Source organism: Lepidochelys kempii, chromosome 6 (assembly GCF_965140265.1).
Source record: "Lepidochelys kempii isolate rLepKem1 chromosome 6, rLepKem1.hap2, whole genome shotgun sequence".
Lineage (NCBI taxonomy): Eukaryota > Metazoa > Chordata > Testudines > Cheloniidae > Lepidochelys > Lepidochelys kempii.
The window spans coordinates 103752385-103775388 of record NC_133261.1 but is presented as its reverse complement, the minus strand read 5'-3'; the positions used below and the strand labels follow the sequence as shown (position 1 = coordinate 103775388).

The following is a 23004-nucleotide window of genomic DNA, read 5'->3' as shown; positions in this document are numbered from 1 at the left end:
AGTGGAACCAGGATTTGACCCTATATGAAGCCATGCAGGTGGAGGAAGGGCTAAAGGACTCTGAACTGTCTGGCTCATACAGTCTGATTATCTGATGTGTTAGGAAAACAGATTGCAGTAGGTTTTTGTGGGGTTTTTTAAATGACGTTAACTTATTTGACCCAATGAAGTGCATGGGGGAAGCAAAGCTGATTTTTCTCATTTATCTGTATGCTACTGAATGCAGCAGCACTATTTCCATGGGTAGTACAATAGTACAGAGCAACCTGGCAGGCTTTCAGTGACACAGCTGGAGAGGTGACTGGCAGCATGCTCAACCAGCTGTGCAACTGCTACAGGGGCAGCAGAAGAGGAAAATGTGTCTCAATTTTTAAAAGCAGAGATTCCCAGACCGTGGTTTGTGGAGTACTTGCTGATTGTCTGCAGGGAGCTGGCTCGTCACGTGGTGCTGGCTCTCCTCCTTGTTTGCAGCTGCTAAATAAATACATAACAGACAGCTGAAAATACATACTTTCCTAATGTTATTTTTCCATGTAATTAACTGCTGTAGTTTCCACAGGCACGTTATAGAATTGCAAACAGAAGGGAAGATATCCATAAACATTTGCCATCTCTAGAAGTTGTGACCCACACCATGCGGATGTTTGAAAAACCATAATCTAAAGCATCAACACTTCTGCAGACATAGAGACAAGTTTAATACTGTCATCACTTTTGTATAGCTCAATGGGGTGGGGGGAGAAAGCTAAAGCTTTAGTTCCTTTCAGCATACTGACAGACCTACAACTGGATAGCCTGGTGCTCCCCTTTGTTGGGATTTAACAATGGCTATCATCAAAACATATCAATTCTCATAAGCAGAAAGGAGTTGAATTCTCTCCCCCAAAATATTGTAGCATCTTCTAGTATTACTATAAAATTTGGGACTATCGGTGTTGGAGAAGAGCAAGCAGCCCATCTGATCTCAAAATTAGTTACCGAGAAGCTTGGTTACCATAAACACCTGAAATAAGTGCATTACAAATACCTACCCTAACAGATTTTTCCATTACTTCATAGAAAAGTACAATATTCTACGGTAATGGTCCACAATAATAGTGTTGTTACAATGATTATTTTTCTATAAGGAAGAAGAGAGGGAGAAGTAGCTTCCCCAATATTGGATTTCTGCAATTGGCTTTACATGGGACTACCCCTTAAGTGACCCCATTGGGTTTATATTAAGAAGATATGAAATCTGGCAACGTGGTTAAGAGCATTTTTTGACAGCAGCTCATGATATCGGTGGTCTACGCTGACTGCCTCTTGGTTTCAAGGTGGAGTTTAAGGTCCTTATTTTGACCTATACAGCCCTAAATGACTTGGGACTGTCCTCTGTAAAAGCACAGCACATGGAGAAAAGCAGTCTACCATAGTTATGAGCAGCAGCATGGACTGAACAGGAGGTCCCTGAAAAGGGCTAGTGGGAAAGGGTTTACTCTGAGGGGTCCTCAGCTTTGGAATGTGCTAAAATAGTCTGGTTTGTTGACCTTATTTATACTTGGCTCTTGAGAATTAAGGTCTGTTTGGGGATGGGATCTTTTAAACAAGTTGGCTTGTAGGTTGGGTATTATTGGTGGCTGTTGGTCACAAAGTCACAAAGGTTTTATTGTCAATTCAAGAAAACAAATTCTAAATTTCTTTAGAGCTATCCATTTCAGGATCAGACCTTTCATAAATTTGCCTCAATCTAGAAAATATGGATGGAGAATGTAAGAATGGCTACACCAGCCCAGTATTTGGTCTCTGACAGTGGCCAGTGCTAGGTGCTTTAGAATGAACAGAACAGGGCAATTTCAAGTGATCCATCCCATCATCCAGTTCCGGTTTCTGGCAACTGGAGGTTTAGAGACACCGGGAGCACGGGGTGGCATCCCTGACCATCTTGGCCAAGAGCCATTAAGGGACCTATCCTCCACATGAGGATTAGCAGTGCTTAATTAGGTACAATTTATGGCACTGAAATCAAGAATCCTTTCTTTGCTGTAATTCCCATTTACCAGACTTGCAGTACAAACTAGCCTTTGGAAGGCAATTTTAGCAGTTGCTTAGCTCATTATTGTTCAGCTGTTGAGCCACAGCTCCAGACTACATCACTACCTAAGAGGATTATACAACAACAGGTGATTACTGCTTAAACCTCTCATACTGAGCTTGTCACCCATAACATTTTAGGTTTCTATGGATACCTCTTTTCAAGGAAAACAGCTAATGATTCAACAGACATCCCACTTGGAAAAACAAATGTATTTTTACTTAACATTTTACAGTGGCAAATTATAATTGTCCATAAGTGTAGTTTGATGGTGCATAGGTATGATTAAAATCTAGTCCCCTAAACCTCCATCCATGGATTTTTAAAAATGCATTTTTTAAGAGACAGTGGTACTCAAACTGTGGGTCGGGACCCCAAAGCGGGTCGCGACTCTGTTTTAATGGGGTCGCCAGGGCTGGCTTAGACTTGCTGGGCAGCAGGGTTGAAATTACATCCCACCAGCCGGGACTGAAGCCCTTGACCTTCCACTTTGGTCCCCTCCACCCAGGGTGGTGGGGCTTGAGCTTTGGCTCCCCCACCCAGGATGGCAGGGCTCAGGCTTCAGTCCCCGCTCCTGGGATTGTGTAGTAATTTTTGTTGTCAGAAGGGGGTCGCAGTGCAATGAAGTTTGAGAAACCGTTTTAAGACTTATCCTCTTCTGCATTTTTGCTAGGTAGCAAATCTAAATATACATTATATACATATTTACAATACAAATGTAAAATACCTAATGAATAATTGTAGCGGTTAAGCATGTTTCTGGGGAAATAAAAAGTGGAGGAAAGGAGATGCCAGGAATCACCCAACAGCACAAGAATATCTTCCTTAAGGTTTTCTATGTCATGAGTGTTTTAGTATAAAAGAATCTCAGTATTTAAGAATATGGCTGACTTATTTAGGGGGAACAAACCAACCAAATTTGTGTTAACTCAGGTAACTATATGGCAGGGACTAAACCCTGGGTCCCTTGAATGGAAAGATTCCCCAGCAGTATGTATGTATGTGTGTGTATGTATATATATATATAAATAAATAAATAAGAGTGTGTGTGTGTAATTGCATGTATTTTTTCTCCAAATCTTTCCCCACAGTTTACTAATATCAAAATGTTACATACAAAGACATGGATCACCTAAAGCCATCACTGAAATGCAACCACCTTTGCAGTACAACGTGACAACTAGGCAATGCTACACAAAATAATTTTTAGGGCAGGGAAGTGAAAAGTAACTTATAAAATTAGGGAAATTTAGGAAGGCAGAATGCAATGATCTCTTCCATAATTTGTCAACGATGGGTCATTCAATATGTTATACATCAATAATCCATAATGTGTACCAACCATTATCTCACGCAAAATAAGACGTTTAGTCTAGTTGGGTATTGTGTCTTGAGGAAACAGATTTCACCATAGAAAATTCTCTGTAAAAAGCTTCACTTATTACATAGGTGTACTCAACCTTGCTGGAAACAGAGAGAGAGAAAAAAGCAGCATTTTCTAAAAATGAGTATATTTATATGTCAGGCTCAGTTAATTGCCCAATTCTGTGTCTATTAAATGCAGGAGTCACTATTGTACAGATTCTATTACAAAACAGAGCCCCAGAATAATGAACACTTGCTTTTGAACCAAAAATGTTTATTCTTTAAACTCAGATGTCTTTTCAACCAGAAAGCTTCTCTGTAACACAGAAAAAGGTCTTTAGAACTCCATATTTATAACCTACCTTACACTGATAGTTTCAAAATTCTAAATATTTTAAAAGATTATTTTGATGAGTAATGTCATTTACTGTGTGGAACTGCCATTACTTTAAACAGTAATCCCGGACATAGATGATTTGGGGATTGAGCCGTATACCACAAATCACCATCCAATTAAAAAGAAAAACCAAGCTCTCCCCCACAACCATTATTTTTAAAGGGTGGAAAAAACCAAACATTGTGGTGCTTCGCATGAACTAAAAAAAAACAACAACAACAACAACAAAGATTTCATCCTCCTGCCTGGACAGATGTCTATAACAGATTTTTAGGCATAAAGGCTTTCAATTAATTGAACAGTTTTGTTTTTTTTTAAATCAGTAACAACCATGGAGTGTAAAGTACTATATGAGCTTCTAGCCCTTTTAATAAATAAATAAATAAATAAATAAATAAATAAATCTGAGGCTTGACCTTAAAATGTTCTCCAAAGGCAAAATGCTTCCTTTCCCAATTGAAAAATCCACACTTTTTTGGTGCCATGCTACATCAGAGTGATTTTGATTCAGCACAGTATCAATGAGTTATGGTAGAACTTTTATGACAGTTGGGACCCAAAGGGGTTGTCTCTTTGCTTGTTTATACCAAATGAAGAAGTGTCTCACTACAATTAGTTCAGGAGTAGCAGACATCTCAAGTTTCCAGCATAGTTTTAGCAAAGGATTGCTCTCAAGTGTTCTCGTAAGAACCTTGCCATTCCAGTTTAATACTAGGTATATTCTCCTTCCCTCTGTTAAAACTTATTTACTTTTTTTCAAAGGCTTCCCTGAATCTTTTGCCTTAAACAATTCTCAATATTGCCCAAGGCGGGGTGGAGGGGATGGGGCAGATTTTCAACTTTGGCAGTGTGTACTTGAGTTGAGGTAAAGCAGAATGGAAAAAATGAGCCTTTCACCCACATGAAAGTCATTCAGCTTCAAGGTAAACCTCAACTTAGGTGATGGGGACCGATGATTATAGAAATCTTCAGTACATTTACATATTAAAAGGCAGGGTCCTACATTTCTTTCCCATAAAAAAACCCCTACTTACTTAAAATTCCTTCATGGTATTTCCTCCAAATTCCATGAAGTGATGGTAGGCAAGGAGAGGAGAATGAAGAAACTGGGGTTCAGCCCCCAAGTACTGCAGATCTCTCATCTGCTGCCAGGGCTGTGCCTCCAGACCTTCTGTCCTAGTCTCAGCTGTGGAAACAGTGATGTACCACCAAGAAATCCTAAGACTGCAGATGAATCATAAACACAGAGCCTAATTCTGCCCTCAGTTACTTCCAATGAAGACAACAGGGCTAATAACAAAAGTAATCGAGGGCACAGTTTTGCCTCAGAAGATGCATGAGCCAGAAAGGATACAGCTTAATATTCAGAGCTTACATAGAAGTGGCAGGGCTGGCATTTAAAAAAAAAAAAAATCCTTTTATTTGTGAAGTGGGGTAATTTGGTTAGGAATGCATTGCAGTTAAAAAAATGGCACAGTTGGGTTCCTTGTTTAAAGCTAGAAGCACATTTCAAAATAGAGCATGATTTTATCTCCAGTAACAGATAGTTTCAATTCAACCTCTCCTTATTATAGGATCATAAAAATATAGGATTAGCAGGGACCCTGAGAGATGATCTAGTCCAGGGGTTCTCAGAGTTTTGTATTGGTGACCCCTTTCATAGTGCAAGGCTCTGATTGCGACCCCCCACCCATACATTAAAAACACTTTTTTATATATTTAACACCATTATAAATGCTGGAGGCAAAGCAGAGTTTGGGGTGAAGGCTGACAGCTCGCCACCCCCCACGTAATAACCTTGTGACCCCTTGAGGGGTCCCAACCCCCAGTTTGAGAACCCCTGATCTAGTCCATTCCCTTGAACTGAGGCAGGACCAAGCATACCTAAGACCATCCCTGACAGATCTTTGTCTAACCTGTTCTTAAAAACCTCCAGAGACAGAGATTCAACAACCTCCCTTGGTAATCTGTTTCAGTGCTTAACTATCGTTACAGTTAGAAAGGATTTCCTAATATCTAACCCAAATCTCCCTAGCTGCAAATGAAGCTGATTACTTCTTGCTCTACGGTACGTGGAAATGGAGAACAATTGATCACAGTCCTCTTTAAAACAGCCCTTAATATAGTTGAAGACTTATCAGATCCCACTCAGCCTTCTCATCTTTAGACTAAAAATGCAGGATTTTTTTTTAAACCTTTCCTCAAAGGTCAGGTTTTCTAAACCTTTTATCACTTTTGTAATTCTCCTCTAGACTCTCCAATTTATCCACATCTTTTATGATGCCCAAAACTGGACATAGTACTCCAGGTGAGGCCTCACCAGTGCTGAGCAGAGCTGGACAATTACTTCCCATGTCTTACATATTACTCTCTTTTAATACACCACAGAGTGATGTTTGCCTTTTTTGAACCTGGATCACACTGTTAGTTTATATTCAATTTGTGATCTCCTAAAACCCCCAGATTCTTTTCTACAGTACTATGACCTAGCCTGCTGTTTCCCATTTTGCAGTGGTGCATTTGAGTTTTCCTTTCTAAGTATAGTACTCTGCACTTGTCTTTATTGAATTTCATCTTGCTGATTTCATATCAAGGTCCTTTTGAATTCTAATCTTGTTGGTCAAAGTGCTTGCGCCCCTCCCAGCATAGTGTCACCTGCAAGTTTGAATAAGCATACTCTCCATTCCATTATCCAAGTCACTAATGAAAATACTGACTAGCACTGGACTCAGGACAGACTCCTGTGGGATACCACTAAATAAGTCACCCTGTTTGACAGCAAACTACCTTGGAGTATGGTCTTTCAACCAATTATCCACCCACTTTACAGTAATTTAATGTAGACCATATTTCCCTAGTTTTCTTATGGGTATTTTGTGTGAGACTGTGTCAAAAGCCTTATTAAAAATCAAGATATTTCCATCTACTGCTTCTCCCCCAAACACTAGGTCACTCATCCTGTCAAAGAATAGAATAGAGAAGAAAGTACAGTAAATGTTAATTTCAAATTTACACTGCCAACTTAATAAACTGTTGTTAAAGTGAGATTGTTTTGTTTTAAGAAATTTTCATGAACAAAAAATTATGGAATTAAAAAGTAATTTGCACAATAAATTCCAGCAGTATATGTTGATGTAATCTCTCTTACCCCCAGGATAAAAGCTCCAGAGTCAGTTTACCTATATGAATGTTTAGGTCATGTTGCAAATGGACTTCTATCAGAACAATGGTTAAAGGTGACGTTTGCTGACAACCATCCAACAGTGATTTAGATTTACATGCATTGAAAGTAATGTTTTCTAAAGTGTTGGCTAAACTTAAAAAACAAAACCCCCCAAACAAACCAAAACAAAAAAGAAAAAAAAATTCTTACCACATTTTGGTAATTATTTCTAGTCAGGCATGTGTGTGTATCAAAATACATATATTTCCTCTCAATCATATTTTAGAATGCATTACATTTTTACATCTAATATCAGAAGTTTTTGAATGCTTATCCCAGTTTTCTTTTAAGTTCCTATTCCAACTTTTAAACAGTATAAATAGGCAACATGAAGAATAGCTATACAATGCCTAATAGTCAAGAATGAACAGCAAACTAATCTGTGCTTCAGCAGCAGCCCACAGAGTTGGTTTTTGCCCATATTTCATTAAAAGTTTTGTTTGCTTTTTTTTAAATAAACAAATGAGAGCAGAACTCAAGTTTAAGCCACCGTTGTTGTAATAAATGAAGAATAATTTCAAACACTGATTAAAACCAAAGGTTGAGAATAAAAAAGTAATTTCTGATTAATAGACCAGTGCTCTGCATGTGTTCCATCACTGTTTTCTGTTCAGAAATGTAAGAAGTTAAGTGACCCAAGACTGTTCATATTCAACTAAAAATCTAACAAATTTTAGTACCAGTGGCTGTAATCCCACTGCCAGCAATAGGAAAAACAAGTACTATGAAACCTGGTACCAAGCAGATAAATTCACAAAGTCAAGAATTCAGATGTAAGGACAGAATACCTTCCTGAACTCACCTCACTGTGCACTGCTTATTATAAGTAACAGAATGCAGGTGTTTTGTTTTTTTTCTTGAAAGTATTAAAATCAAAATTCACAAAAGATAGGTATAACTGGCGTAACAGATTGTAACAACTAGAAGTTATGCATATATACATATACAGTAGCGAGAAAATGCAAAAACATGTGGTTAGCAGATATGCCAGACAACCTTTGTTTTTCCACTCATTCTGTATTTTAGATTGCGTTACATTCTAAAAATGTATTTAACCTTATAACATTTTAGGACTGGCTTTTTGACCCAGGAAATTGAGATTTTATTTCGGAATATCTTATGATGTACTGTATCAATCGGTAGCATGAAGCAGTTACAGTATTAACAAGGGTGCATATTAACCACTGCAGGAAAGTCACTATTAAGAACTTGGCCAATTTTCAGTGGCCTAGAAATTTTTTTGCTGAAGCTTCTACTGTTCAGTAGAAGAACCTCCCCACAAAAACCAAAGACAACCTTTTCTGATATTTTTAAAATAGGAAAACAGATTATTTTTATATATTTGCATTCTTAGGCAGAGACTTGGTATGCCACGTTACGTCAAAGAGCATGTTTATGACCAGTAAAATCCTTCTCGGAAGAAAGTTCGTAAAGGAAACTGTCAATCTCAATTATAGCATACCAATTGTATTTGCAACAATATTCTTTAACAGCTTGAAAGTCAGCAATGTGGAATGTACCAAGGGATGTCTTATATAGAACTGTGGTAGCAATTATTTACTTGTTTAGGTTAGTTTACTGGACTTTGATGTCTAACTTTTCTGAACAATCAGTATTCTCTGTAGAAATTAGAAAACTACAAAAAGATACCCACAAAAATAAAAAGGTAGAAATCTCCACTGTCTTTTAAAGTTCAAGTAAAGACATCATCTTCACAGCATCTCCATTAGACAATGGCATACTGCTCATATAAAAGATCTCTTATTCTATAGAAGTCCTGGCAAAGACAGCCTTCCAATCCAATGCGCCCTGTTTCAGTCTGAAACAAAAAACATACTTGAATCTATTATCTGTACAGTGAGATGGTTAGGGAGATACACATAATGTGTTGCATATATTCTATATAGCTTTAAAAACAACATACTTACCCTACGAACAGCCACTAGGTTGTTGCACACAAGCACCCCTCCTACAAATTCAGCTTGAATTCCTTCTCGCAGAAGAACTTGTTTAAAATCAGACAGTCTTGGCTCATTCATGAAAACAGACTGATGTCCAATAACCTTTCAATGAATAAAGGACAAAAAATAAATCTTCTAAAGATTTTAGTAAAACATTTTTATTAAGCCTTTATAATAAAGTAACTGAGCATATGATTGGAAAAAAATATTCTAGGGCTGTCAAGCGATTAAAAAAATTAATCGCGATTAATCGCACTGTTAAACAAAAAGAAAAGGAGGACTTGTGGCACCTTAGAGACTAACCAATTAAGTCCTCCTTTTCTTTTTGCGAATACAGACTAACACGGCTGTTACTCTGAAAACTGTTAAACAATAATACCATTTATTTAAATATTTTTGGATGTTTTCTACATTTTTAAATATATTGATTTTAACTATAACAGAATACAAAATGTACAGTGCTCAATTTATTACAAATATCTGTGCTGCGAAAAACAAAAAAAAAATAGTATTTTTCAATTCCCCTAATACAAGTACTGTAGTGCAATCTCTTTATCATGAAAGTTGAAAATACAAATGGTGAATTATGTACAAAAAAACCCTGCATTCAAAAATAAACCAACGTAAATCTTTAGAGCCTACAAGTCCACTCAGTCCTACTTCTTGTTCAGCCAGTCACTCAGACAAGTTTGTTTACATTTGCAGGAGATAATGCTGCCCGCTTCTTGTTTACAATGTCACCTGAAAGTGAGAACAGGCGTTCACATGGCACTTTTGTAGCAGGCATTGCAAGGTATTTACGTGTCAAATGCACTAAAGATTCATATGTCCCTTCACACTGCAACCACCATTCCAGAGGACGTGTCCATGCTGATGATGGGTTCTGCTTGATAATGATCCAAAGCAGTGCAGATCAATGCATGTTCATTTTCATCATCTGATTAAAGATGCCACCAGCAGAAAGTTGATTTTCTTTTTTGATGGTTCGGGTTCTGCAGTTTCCACATCAGAATGTTGCTCTTTTAAAGACTTCTGAAAGCATGACTCCACACCTCATCCCTCTCAGATTTTGGAAGACACTTCAGATTCTTAAACCTTGGGTTCAGTGCTGTAGCTATCTTTAGAAATCTCACACTGGTACCTTCTTTGTGTTTTGTCAAATCTGCAGGGAAAATGTTTTTAAAACGAACAACACGTGCTCGGTCATCATCCAAGACTCCTATATTATGGAAATACATGGTGGGTAACACAGAGCAGGAGACATACTATTCTCCCCCAAGGAGTTCAGTTAAAATTTAATTAACGCATTATTTTTTTAACAAGCATGTCCTCTGGAATGGTAGCCAAAGCATGAAGGGACATACGAATGTTTAGCATATCTGGCATGTAAATACCTTGCAATGCCAGCTACAAAAGTGCCATACGAACGCCTCTCTCACTTTCAGGTGACACTGTAAATAAGAAGTGGGCAGTAGTATCTCCCATAAATGTAAACAAACTTGTTTGACTTAGTGATTGGCTGAATAAGAAGTAGGACTCAGTAGACTTGTATGCTCTAAAGCAGGGATTGGCAACCTTTGGCACACAGCGCAACAGGGAAATCCGTGGGCAGGCCAGGACGGTTTGTTTACCTGCAGTGTCTGCAGGTTTGGCCGATGGCAGCTCCCACTGGCCACAGTTCGCAGTTCCAGGCCTATGGGGGCTGTGGCAAGTGGCGTGGGCCGAGGAACATGTTTTTGAGCGCAGTTATGTGACAAAAATCTACATTTGTAAGTTGCACTTTCACAATAAAGAGTTTGCATTACGGTACTTGTATAAGGTGAACTGAAAAGTACTATTTCTTTTGTTTATCATTTTTACAGTGCAAGTATTTGTAATAAAAAATAATATAAAGTGAGCACTGTACACTTCGTATTCAGTGTTGTAATTAAAATCAATATATTTGAAAACGTAGAAAAACATCCACAACTAGTTAATAAATTTCAATTGGTATTCTCTTGTTTAACAGTGTGATTAAAACAGAGTTTAATCACGATTAATATTTTAAATCGCAATTAATTTTTTGAGTTAATAGTGTAAGTTAACTGTGATTAATTCACAGCCCTAATTTATTCGATTTCCCCTTTGATAGGTGTAATGATTTTAAGACAGTCTCCTCACGAGCAACTCCTAGTCTGTGCTGGGATCCTAGACCTGCGGGACAGGGCATGGGAAACTCTGGTTTCCTTTTCAAGCTCTGTGGTCTTGGGAAAGTCAGCTAGGGTGAGATTCTCACCCAAGCTCAAGCCCTTTTATGCCAGATGAAAGGGCCCTATAAACCTTGGATCTAGCCAAGAGAGGATTTCCCCCTGCGTAGGTACTGTGTAAGACAGCCATAAGGCTCCCTGATAGGACCTGCTCACAAGCCCTGGGGCAAGGGGTGTGCTGGGAGCAGTGCCCCGACAATCAACACTGTGGTTCACAGCACAGCCCAGGGAGGCTGCCATAATTTAGACAGCCCTAGGTGCCTTCCTAAGTTATGCTCCAAGGGATACAGAGGCCCTCAGCAGTACTGGTTTGAGAGGGTACAAAGGTGGCAACGTACCTCCACCTGGCCTAAGAGTTGCAGCGCAAGACCTTACCCTTAACATCTGTATGTCTCAGTTTTCTCTATTTCTTAAAAGGAGTTAATGATATCTACCCAGATACACAAAAGTATTTGAGGACTAAGGACGAAGAGTGCTATAAGAATTGCACTGTCTGATTCTCTGTTGGTCAGTTAGGTGCTTCTTTTTGAAATGATATTTGTGCATGTATCTATCTTTAACTACATAAGATAAGGAAACATTTACCACAGTGTCAGATGAAATTTAAGAGTAAATCCAAGGAGTGATACCAACTCGGGCTGTCAATTAATCACAGCTAATGCCTGCGATTAACTGAAAACAAAATTAATACGTTAATTTTTTTAAACACATCAATCGTATAACTCTGGGTGGAGGTGAAGAGGCATTGGCAGTGAGGGGGCTGAAGCTCCAGCTCGGAGCCTGGTGTGGGGTGGAGGCTTGAGCCTGGAGCCCCACGCGAGCACCGAGGAGCCCCAAGCAGGGCAGAAGCCCCAAGACCCCTGCCTATATTTGAAAATATAGAAAACATCCAAAAATATTTAAATAAATGGTATTATGTTACTGTTTAACAGTGCAATTAAAAATTAATTGCAATTTATTTTTTTAATCTCACAATTAATCGTAATTTTTTAAATTGCTTGACAGCCCAAATACCAACTGATTTCCAAAGTCATGCATGGTAAGTGCACAGGTCACATAATAAATAAAAATTTGTATTGCATCAGTACCTAGAAGCCCCATCTGAGATCAGCATCACATTGTGATAAGCACTGTATATTATACATAATAAAGGGTATGTCTACACTACCCGCCAGATTGGCGGGCAGTGATCAATCCAACAGGGGTCGATTTATTGCATCTAGTCTAGAAGCAATAAATCGACCCCTGAGCACTCTCCCATCAACTCCTGTACTCCACCGCTGCGAGAGGCGCAGGTGGAGTTGACAGGGGAGAGGCAGCAGTCGACTCACCGCGGTGAAGACACCATGGTAAGTTGATCTAAGTACGTCGACTTCAGCTACGTTATTCACATAGCAGAAGTTGCATAACTGAGATCGATCCCCCACCCCCTAATGTAGACCAGGGCAAAGAGACATTCTCTATCTTGAAGCGCTCACATTCTGAACAAAGAAAGCAGTAGCTGTGGAACAACCGTAAAAATCAGACATGAAAGTTGCGATATTACAACAAAAAAACTTCAAAACCAGACTCCAGCGAGAGACTGTTGAATTGGAATTCATTTGCAAATTGGATACAATTAACTTAGGCTTGAATAGAGACTGGGAGTGGCTAAGTCATTATGCAAGGTAACCTATTTCCCCTTGTTTTTTCCTACCCCCCCAAGACGTTTTTGTTAAACTCTGGATTTGTGCTGGAAATGGCCCACCTTGATTATCATACACATTGTAAGGAGAGTGATCACTTTAGATAAGCTATTACCAGCAGGAGATTGGGGTGGGGGGAGAGAAGCCTTTTGTAGTGGTAAACACCCATTTTTTCATGCTTTGTGTGTATAAAAAGATCCTCTATACTTTCCACAGTATGCAACTGATGAAGTGAGCTGTAGCTCACGAAAGCTTATGCTCAAATAAATTGGTTAGTCTCTAAGGTGCCACAAGTACTCCTTTTCTTTTTGCGAATACAGACTAACACGGCTGCTACTCTGAAACCTGACACTAAGGGCTGGTCTTCACTACAGGGAGATAAATGCTGCTGCAATCAATGCAGCAGGGATCGATTTAGTGGGTCTAGTGAAAACCCAGAGAGCGCTCTGCTGTCGACTTAGCGGTTGACCTCAGTACTCCAGCTCCCCGAGAAGAGTAAGGGAATTCAAGGGGAGAGCATCTCCCGCCAACGCAGTGCAGTGAAGACTGGGGTAAGTCGACCTAAGCTACGTAGCTGGAGTAGCGTAATTTAGGTCGATTTACCCCCATAGTGAAAACAAGCCCTAAGACACCAATTTACAACATGAACAGTCCGATACTGGAGGCCTTATTCAAGCAAAGCTCCTGACTTTAATGAGGCTTCTACCTGAATAAGTGCCACTTAAAGTCAGGCTCTAAACATTGAAAAAACGATACCGGAAAATCATCCCCACAAATATAAGACAAAAATCAGCACAAATATAAGAGAGCATGTAGCCAAGGGAAGGCAAAAGCTTTTCTACCTCATGTGGTGGCAGTGGTTCTAGAGTAGGGATGATCTCGCTCTCCTCACATACTTCCTTATCATCATCATCAAACAAACTCTTCATGGCCTTTTGCTGTGCAATAACACTGGACTCAGAAGAAGGCATATCCACTTGCATTTCCAAGTCTTCTCCATCTTCCCTCAGCTCTCCTTCTTCCAGAATGACTCCTGTGTCCACTTTTGAAACCCGCATGTCCAGGACGCCATCTATCCACGCCAGTTCTGCATCTTTCGCTTTACAGAACTGAAGGGAGCTGACCAGAGAATCTTTTAACCTGACCTAAGTTGCACATAGACAAAAACTGTAATGACTTATTTACATAAGCAAACCTGACAGCACATTTCACAGGCTCTTAACACCAACTTTTTAAAAATTAATAATTTCCCCATACATTATGACACCATGTTGTTTGAATCCATCACACTCTTTGGAAAAAAACCCTCCAGCAATAAAGCACAACACTAAATGACAGAAGAGTACACATGGCTTGCACCTGACAATTGGTTTGGAAAGCAGCAGAAAAAAAACAAACAAATATTAGTGCTCTTTCTTGGTAAAGATAAGCAGATCAGACTGTGACTTTTGAGGGTTAAGGTGAGACTTTCGTTGTAACTCCCCTTTTCACATATTTTTAATCTGAAATATTTTTCTGTAGCGCTAAAACTATCCTTGATGGCTCTTGGTATGTTTAAGAACAGTTCCTTCTGCTATGTTTGAATTATTGGAGAGATTAAAAAAAAAAAAAAAAATCAACCACACAACATATCAACTTTGCATTTAAATGGCACTTATGTAGTTCTTTACCAGTCATGATGGGAAAAGATTAAATATCTAAACCTTAAGTGACTAAAACATCACTTTTAACCACATTCAATTGGAATCTAAGATATTAACAGATTCCAGTAAAAACCTGCCTTTTTTGAGACTTCACGGTGGCATTGTATTCCTTGGCCCAGATGCTGCTGCTGTTGGGATCAAGTGTATGAAGGAGACTTGCAAAGGTTTCATTATAAACACACACCATAATCCTCCCAAAAAATAAATTTGATTTCTTCTTCATTTTCTGATGCCCCCACCTGTTTCTTTTTCAGATGTTAATACTGCAAAGGTATGAATTAGCTCTGTGCAGAGAGCAGAAAATTTGTTTTGTGACTGATTTTGAAATTTGACTTTCTTCTGAATGAGACTTGAAAGTTGTAAAGTTCTCCATAAAGGAAAATTCCAAAAAAATATTTGTTTCAGGTCCATCAAAACATTTTGCAATTTTGACATTTTTTATTATAATACAGAATAATAGGTTTTTTCAAAATGAAAAATCAGAATGTTTTATTCCAGAACAGTTGAAATGAGACATTTCAATACTGTTAGAACTTTAACCCGGTTTTCTTCCAAAGTCAATCAACAATTTCGAGAAGCATTTCAATTTGGATTTCCATTGGAGTTTCTCCAACCAGCTCTCACATGCTCTCATTCATACCCCACTTCCTTCAAACTGAGGTGTGTACTCTTCTCTCTAGCCCCATTACCCCTCCATTAGATCTCTGCTTCAAAGCTTAATTGGAACCGTTTATAATGCTGACATGCTCAGGCAATTTCTCTAGTTTTTCTTCATGTTACACACAGACACACAAACACACAGAGTAGTGGTACAGTTAAGGTTTTTAGTAAAATTAACTTGCTCTTACTTGACACGCATATTTTCAGTTACTATTGGGCTATTTCTTTTGCATCCAAAACTCTTACAGCAGTTTCAATAAGAAGTTTGGATATACAAGAAATGCAAGACTGGGACTCAAATGCATACCTAAATATATACAATGTGTTCAGCAGAGCAAGTTGAATGAGATACTTTCCTTTTGCACTTTATAACTGCAGGCTTAAATATGTAATCTTAAACTTCTATTAATGTAGTGACTGCATTAATAATGTGTAGGTATAACATAATATCCACATGATTATAATGGAAATGTTTCCATCTTTCCCCAGAAATAAAAGTTAATTCTCTTGCCTCAATAGGACTAGATGTAAGTGATCATAGCATTATCTTCTTTCCCTCCAAAAGGCACAGCCAAATAATGACATAATCTGATCAATGTAGAGCTCTCACATCCCTCAGTACTCATATAATTGACAAATCCCACCATCTTACCTGATAGATGTGAGTCTCACTGGTTGCATCTACAGTTTCATGCAGTTTAGGCATATAAACTTTAATATCTTTCCCACCAAAAGCTCTGCAAGACTCTGAAAGGTCCTGGCTGGCCTCAGGTGGACCATGGACAATGATCAACTGTCGTGGCTTCATCTGGTTAATGATTTTTTTAATGGAGTCACCATCTGAGCGTCCTTCATAGTCTATGTATGTAACTCTGGCTCTAATTTGATTTAAAAAGAAAAAAAATTCTTAATGCTTTATGTTCTAAATTTAGAGAGAATAATTATGTTGTCTTATTGCTGTAACACTTGCTCTTCCTTTCCCATTCCCCCTCCTGCCCAATACCACATCATGTATAAAAGTAGACTGTAAACTCTTAGGAACTAATCAAATTCTGTGCCACCTCCAGGAGGAGCAACACAAAAGGTGCAGCCCACAGGAAGCTTTAAGCCACTTTGTGCCTTCCTGACTCCAAAACAGGCCCCAGCCTAGTTTAGGCAGCCCAGGGAGGTGGGTCTGCTGTAAGTTACAGAAGCCTCCCCCATGTTGCTTGCAGCATAAGCCAGAATGGCAGTAGTTATGTGCACTATGCCCCCCAAAATGCCAGAGACTGCAAGAGGAAGAGGGTGGGGAGAAGGCCACACTTCGGCCATATATGGCAGCCCAATGCAGTGTCTGCAACAGTGGAGTTCTCCCCCAGCCTCTTTAAACCACCCAAGCACCATATTGGGGGGGGGAGAGAGGGGGGAGGGAAAGAAAGGGGCAAAATTTTCTTTTGTGTCTTTTCATCTGTGCTACAAGGCACCTAGCACCCTTCCGGGTGCCATAAAATAATGACTAAATGTTACATTAATGTAGGTTTCTTTCAATTAGTTTTCTTTACAAAAAAAGGATTTAATAGGTGATACTTGAAATACACACATCTCTTTCAATGATTTTCTACCCTTTTCATAAACGTAAAAAAACCCCCAACAAATTATCTTCCAGTTCCCCAGAAAAATCTCCCTCTGAACTTGGGGGGAAAAAATAAGAAGCCATCATAAAGTTTCAGCCTGAAAAATATTTTTTGAGAAAAAAAACCATAAGCAACTAAACACTGTTTACAATGCATCAGCCATTTCAGTTGTGAATCCCTGACAAACAGTGCCCTCCACCTGTAAGCTTATCTAAAAATCACTCACTTTATTTCCATTGATTCCGTTGCGGAAATACATTTGGTAGGAACATCTGATAAATCTTGATCCATAGGCTCATCTCCATTTGTCAGACCAGATTCTAATTTACTCTTTTCTTCTTCGGTTGCTTGAAGCTCTGGAACTAGGAAATCCTCAGGCCTAATGTTGAAATTTTTAATTATTTGTATTAAAGTAGCACCATGGTTCTAGGTGCTATACAAACCATATTTATTATTACACTGTATTACCACTGAGTTGCTTTACAATTAGAAATATGTAAGTTCAGCAAAAATGCTTTTAAAATTCCAATCTCTAAACATGCTCAAGGATATTCCACCCCAGATTAACTATATTTCTTCCAGATTAGTATCTTTTAGATATTTCAATTTCTCACATTTAAAATCAGCCAACATTCTGCAAGATTCTCTCTCTCTTTAGTAGGAGTTCCTTAAAAGGCAGATAGAAACCGCTGGCTTCCGGGAAAGAGGATGTTTTCCCTCCTTTTCATTTTAAAGTCATTTATAAATCAGATTGTGGAATTTAAACAAAAATCAGGTTCCTGTTGAACAGAAAAGAATTTAATCACTACTCTCTTCTCAGATAAAGAAAGTGCCTAGAGAGGCAGCATGATTTAAATGGACTGAGCATGAGGAAAAAGGTAGTAACTTCTTAATTTCAGTCCTGGCACAATCACTAATTCTCTGTGGGACCTACAGCAACTTGTCTTAATTTCTGTCTGTTATCCTTTGTCTAAAGTGGGGATAATACCTACTTCACAGGTCTGTCGCAAGTGCTTCAAAAACAAAACACTATACAAATAACATTACTATTTTTTTCCCCGCACATACTTGATAATCTCCCCATATTCATCCCATTTAATTCTTTCTTCTGGGGCTGGAAACATTGGATAAGACTTCTTGGCCTGTTTGAAGAAGCTTCCTTTTCGGCTACCTTCACCTTTCATCATCAAGTCATGCTTAGTTTTATGCACTGATGGCTGATCAATATCCTCTTCAACATCACTCTCATCACTGGAATCAATATCTGCCCTGAAATGTTACCCCAAAATGCACTTTAAGGTATTTCTTTTAAGTTTCATTTTACACACCCATCCACACACACTTAAAATGAAATTTTATACTATATATCAAACATTTGCTGGCCATTGCCTGCACAAAGACTGTCACAGGTCTAATTTTGCAATTAATGAACATTTAGAAACATTTAAAAGCAGTTACTGCTGGAGAACTAAGATGGCTTACAAACTTTAGAAAGCATTTGTGATTCTCAAAGAGAGTTGAAAGGGACCCATTAAAACAGAACTCCATAGCTGACTAATGAATGATCTGACATATTTTCACCTATGGAAGCTACAATATTCAGTTATTTCCAAAAGGTGGTAAGGAATCATACTGGTTACTTGGAGGCTGTGTCTTTGGCATTAAGAGCCCACTGCATTAATAGGAAATATACTTACTCTTTGGACTGTTCTAACTTTTTCGCTGCTTCTTTCTTTAGTTTCTCCTTTTCTAGGTACTCCTCAAGTTCCTTTCCTTCAAGTTTTACACGTTTCCTCAACTAAAAAGAAAAAAAAAAAAGAGTGTGTGTGTGTGTGTATGTAAAAATATAAAAGGAGGGGAAAAACTGTATTAGGGTAAGCAACTTCAAAAAAGCTGTAACTTTTATTTGGAAGTTTTAATACCCTTTCAATTGCACTGTTTCAAACTTTTACCCAGTCATAATCAGTATCAGGATACCAAAGTGATTAAGGCTACATTCTGTACCCACATTGAGTTGAGTAGTAAACTTACTCTAAAATGGAAATAAAATCCCTAGTACTGTTAAAATTGAGCAAATATAGTATTACCATGCTGAACAATAAAATAGTCATAGTAAAACTGTATTAAAGATCAACTGATTTACTTTACAGAACTCCTAAATAGAAACTGATCTTCATTCAGTAACTTACAGTGCAGGAATTATTTTTTCCCCTGCTTTCAGTAACTGAATAGGGCAAAAATAATATTCGGTGTTGGTATTCTGCTTTCCCTGTCTTTGCCACTGATAAACAAGAGCAGAATGCCAAAGTTGAATACTATTATAGGGAACAGCAGCAAATTTTGCTCTGGCTTTAAAGAAGGCAAACCACAGTATAACTTATTCTAAATAATACTGTGTCCCGAGGACAATAATGCATGAAGTGTCATCCTATTCTTTTAGGAAATTATAAAAGAAAGCTGTAGAATCTATATGGAAATTGCTAATGAACCCCCTTGAAGTCAGAGGTGTACACACTCCCATACAAACCATAAAATTTCTCAGGTGGAATCAGGGGCAGGTGCAGTATGAAAAATTACTGAAATCAGCTGTATAAGTCAATTGTTCCCTTTTATTTTCCACCCTTAATTTTATCTTTTTAAATTTCTTGTGTTATATTAACCTCACTCAGCTTGATTTTCTTTTTCAAGATGATTTTTTGGTCCAAATAGCTACTGCACCTTGCCATCTAAAAGTCAACAGGAAACTGTACAATTACTTTCTGTTTACTGTAACATAGGTGTGCTTCTGTGATGTGAAAGATTTTTTTAGCAATTTCCATGCTTATGCTGCAGATTTTATAACGCTGCCCTTCAGCTAATATATTATAATTCCCTACCATAAAATCTACTTTTGATCTTATTCTTGTTTGACCATGCCATGCTTAACTATAACTACAGTTTGACACGTCAGGAAACGTGGCTTAAGAGTTCTCTCAGCAACTAGACAAAATTTTCAATAGCAGAATCAAAAAAGAAATTTAAGCTAGGTCTTGCAAACATTGCCACAGTTGGTAAACATCAAAAAATCTGAATTGTAACCTAGTCCTTACCTCTATATCTATAACTTTTTCAGAAGGGTTATCTATAAGAAATCGTGCTAGCGTCCCAGGTGTGGTCCTGTAAGTTAAAATTACAGAGTTTTTGGAATCCTGACACCATTGTATAAAGAGATCTCTTGAAAACCCACATTCCAAATCAGGCTGGCTGGCAAGCACGACTTTTGGGCTAGGCACTCGAGCCAGGTCAGAAAGACCATGACACAATGAGAGATGGCGGAATTGAAATGGATTGTTCCTCTTGTCTTCAAAACACCTCATCAGTTTGTCACTCATCCACTCAACCTAAGGGTGGTATTGGAAAAAAGTGTTAAGTCATCTGTAGGATTTACATGGTACTGTGTAATAACTAAAACTGATGTACGAACTATATACTTGTACCTGACAACATTAAAAAATGCTCTTCTAGAGATTCTCAAGTTGACCGGTGCAGTATGCATACACATCAAATCGGTCTCTTTACCAATACCTCTTTGTGGGCGATCACATATCATATATATAAATTAAATATTCTTTATCACACCTGTAACCGAGGCTAACAGGTCATGTGGTACAAAGAAAATGGATTTCCCTGTCGATTAAGTCATACCACTGGCAGTATTCTGGTTGTATATTACTTGATGGAGGGAATTTAGATCACGAGTGCCCACTCTGGAATAGGGAAGTCAGCCCAGTAACACAAAAAACTTTCTTCATGTTAAAAAGAACTACATGCCCTTGGATAAGCCTATTGTTATCAAGCAGCATTAAGAATGAAAATAATTAGCCCATTCATAACTATTTTAATATCAGAACACACCTGTGATTTAGAAAACTCCACTACATTGTAGCTGACATTATTTAAAAGTGCTAAAGAGTAGACTCCTAATCCTGCATCTTTTGTTCTCCAAATCTGATCAAGAAGTTGGGCAAGTTCCAGAACTCTGCCTGCTGTATCCACGGCTATTAACACATTTCCATCACCTCGCAACGTCTCCAAGACATTGGCTGGAGTGGGATGGGAGAGGAGAAACAAAAAAATAAATAAAATCAAGTAGCTGCACACTGAACCACAATTAGAAGAGGAGAAAGATTTTTATTTTCTCTACCAAACATCAACTATAATCAGAGGAAAACTAAACTCAAAGATTAACTGACAATAAGCAGCACTGAGAAATCTCAGCTTCAAAGAGATATTGATGCACAATTCCCACTGAAATTAATGGGAGCTGTGCCCCCGCCATAGAGCTTTGAAAAGCTCAGCCTTAATATTTAATAGCGATTTCTTTTTTTAAATCCATTTTAATGATTTTTTTTTTCAAATGAAGCACAAAGAACTATTGAAATTTACTTCCTTATCTCACAGGAACAGATCAGCTCAGGCTAGATCAAAACATGAAGTCTTTGAATCAATTTCAGCAAGCACGACTCAATCACCTTTTATCTGAAAATATGTTTATTCACAGGATCACTAGTGTTAGAAAAAATAAAAATAAATCAGAAACTTAAAAGAAAATTAAAGATTCTCAGTTTTCATGTATATTGCATTTGTTGTAGAAGTTTATAACTTAATTGAAAAACAGATATTTTCCATTACTACTGATTTGGCAAAATACATACTTAACAGTTGTTCATCTCTTTGCTTCCGTCTGGGTTGTACGTAAGTAGCATTAAAGGAATCTGTGATAAGCAGCGAAGGCCTGCTCAACATTTCCAGAGAACATCCATTTAAATGGCTGAAGAAAAAGAAGTTAGGCAACACTAGTTCAGTTTTCGTATTTCTATTGACAAGGCAAAAAAAAGTCATAAGATTGAAAACTTTCACACTGAGAAGTATGTGCAGAACTGGTATTCCCCATTATCTGGCAAATTTTTAATTAGATTCTTATGGTCTTTTAACAACAAAAAACCTTGGGGGGAAAAAAAGCCCTCTATCGTAGGAATCAGATGATACTTATTAAGAGAAAATGTACTAGAACATGGAGTTTATGATTTGGCTTCATAATTATGTACTTATGCCATGTTTAGCAAGAACAGTTTTTTGTTAGGCCAAAAGCATGGCAACTTCACCCTGCTTTAATTTTCTACTTGTCATGCCTTTCCTTACCTGAAACCTCTCAGCACCCCTTAAATTTAGTTTAAGGCAAACAAACCCCAAATAATTTATGATGTTTTAAGTCTGCAAACTTCTTCCGCTCTGATTTTATTCTCATCTCCATTTGTCCCTTTAACACATTTTAATTTAAAACAAAACCTTCCTAGAGCACCACAGAATATAAGTTATCTTTTTTGTGGGAGTGGGGGGAAGTGAGGGGAGATTTGCCCTTGTCTCTCTTTTAAAGGATCTTAAACACTTCCACAAGAATCTAAATATAATTATTTCCTCATTTTAAGCACCAAGTCACCTATGTATTTTTTTTCCATTTTCTAATAAATGTCTGTCCCATTTGACTTATTCTTGAATTACTTCTTTATGAGACCAGCTGTGAATACTCCTACAAGCAAAAATTTCCCTGTAATCACATTTTGATCAAAGGAGAAAATAAACACTGCAATTTCCCACAAATATAAGATTCAAACTCTCCTTCCCCCCATTTCCCCTCTGGCCCCCGAAGCCTTTGGTATCTGCATTTTGTACCTAGATTACTATGCAACATTTATATCTGTCCCCACTCCCACGCATCTGCAGTCTTGATTACAAGTTGGACCATATATTGGCATTTAGGGGCTCATTAGCATGGTTGTTTTTCCCCTGATAAAAGGGACAGTTATTTATCATTGTCTCATTCTTCTTCTCCTCAGAAGATTGCTTCTTTTTATTTTTATGAAAAAAAGACACTATTTATATTTTTATTCTCCTTTTTCAACTGGGAGGAGAGACTTCTCCCTCCTCTCCCCAGCTGTAGCACTGGACATTTTCTGTTTCAAAACTTACAATTAAATTAAAAACAGGATTTGAGAAGGAAGAAACAGAGACCTTACTGCTCTGTTGTACACTGCCAA

General features: G+C 38.0%; 1 protein-coding gene across 5 annotated transcripts in view; it reads right to left on the bottom strand.

Moving 5' to 3' along the window:
- Positions 1 to 4209: 4209 nt before the first annotated feature.
- The window catches only part of CPSF2 (cleavage and polyadenylation specific factor 2), a 30546-nt gene continuing 11751 nt past the window's right edge, over positions 4210 to 23004 (bottom strand). For all 5 annotated transcript variants that reach the window (XM_073349475.1, XM_073349472.1, XM_073349474.1 and 2 more), the window contains 10 exons: positions 21622 to 21737; positions 20822 to 21009; positions 20017 to 20307; positions 18625 to 18725; positions 17996 to 18196; positions 17154 to 17306; positions 15967 to 16192; positions 13794 to 14096; positions 8988 to 9122; positions 4210 to 8878 (listed from right to left, as the gene is read on the bottom strand). In XM_073349475.1, the coding sequence (XP_073205576.1) occupies positions 8786 to 8878; positions 8988 to 9122; positions 13794 to 14096; positions 15967 to 16192; positions 17154 to 17306; positions 17996 to 18196; positions 18625 to 18725; positions 20017 to 20307; positions 20822 to 21009; positions 21622 to 21737 (1807 nt within the window). In that variant the 3' untranslated portion in view covers positions 4210 to 8785. The remainder of the gene's footprint in view (positions 8879 to 8987; positions 9123 to 13793; positions 14097 to 15966; positions 16193 to 17153; positions 17307 to 17995; positions 18197 to 18624; positions 18726 to 20016; positions 20308 to 20821; positions 21010 to 21621; positions 21738 to 23004) is intronic.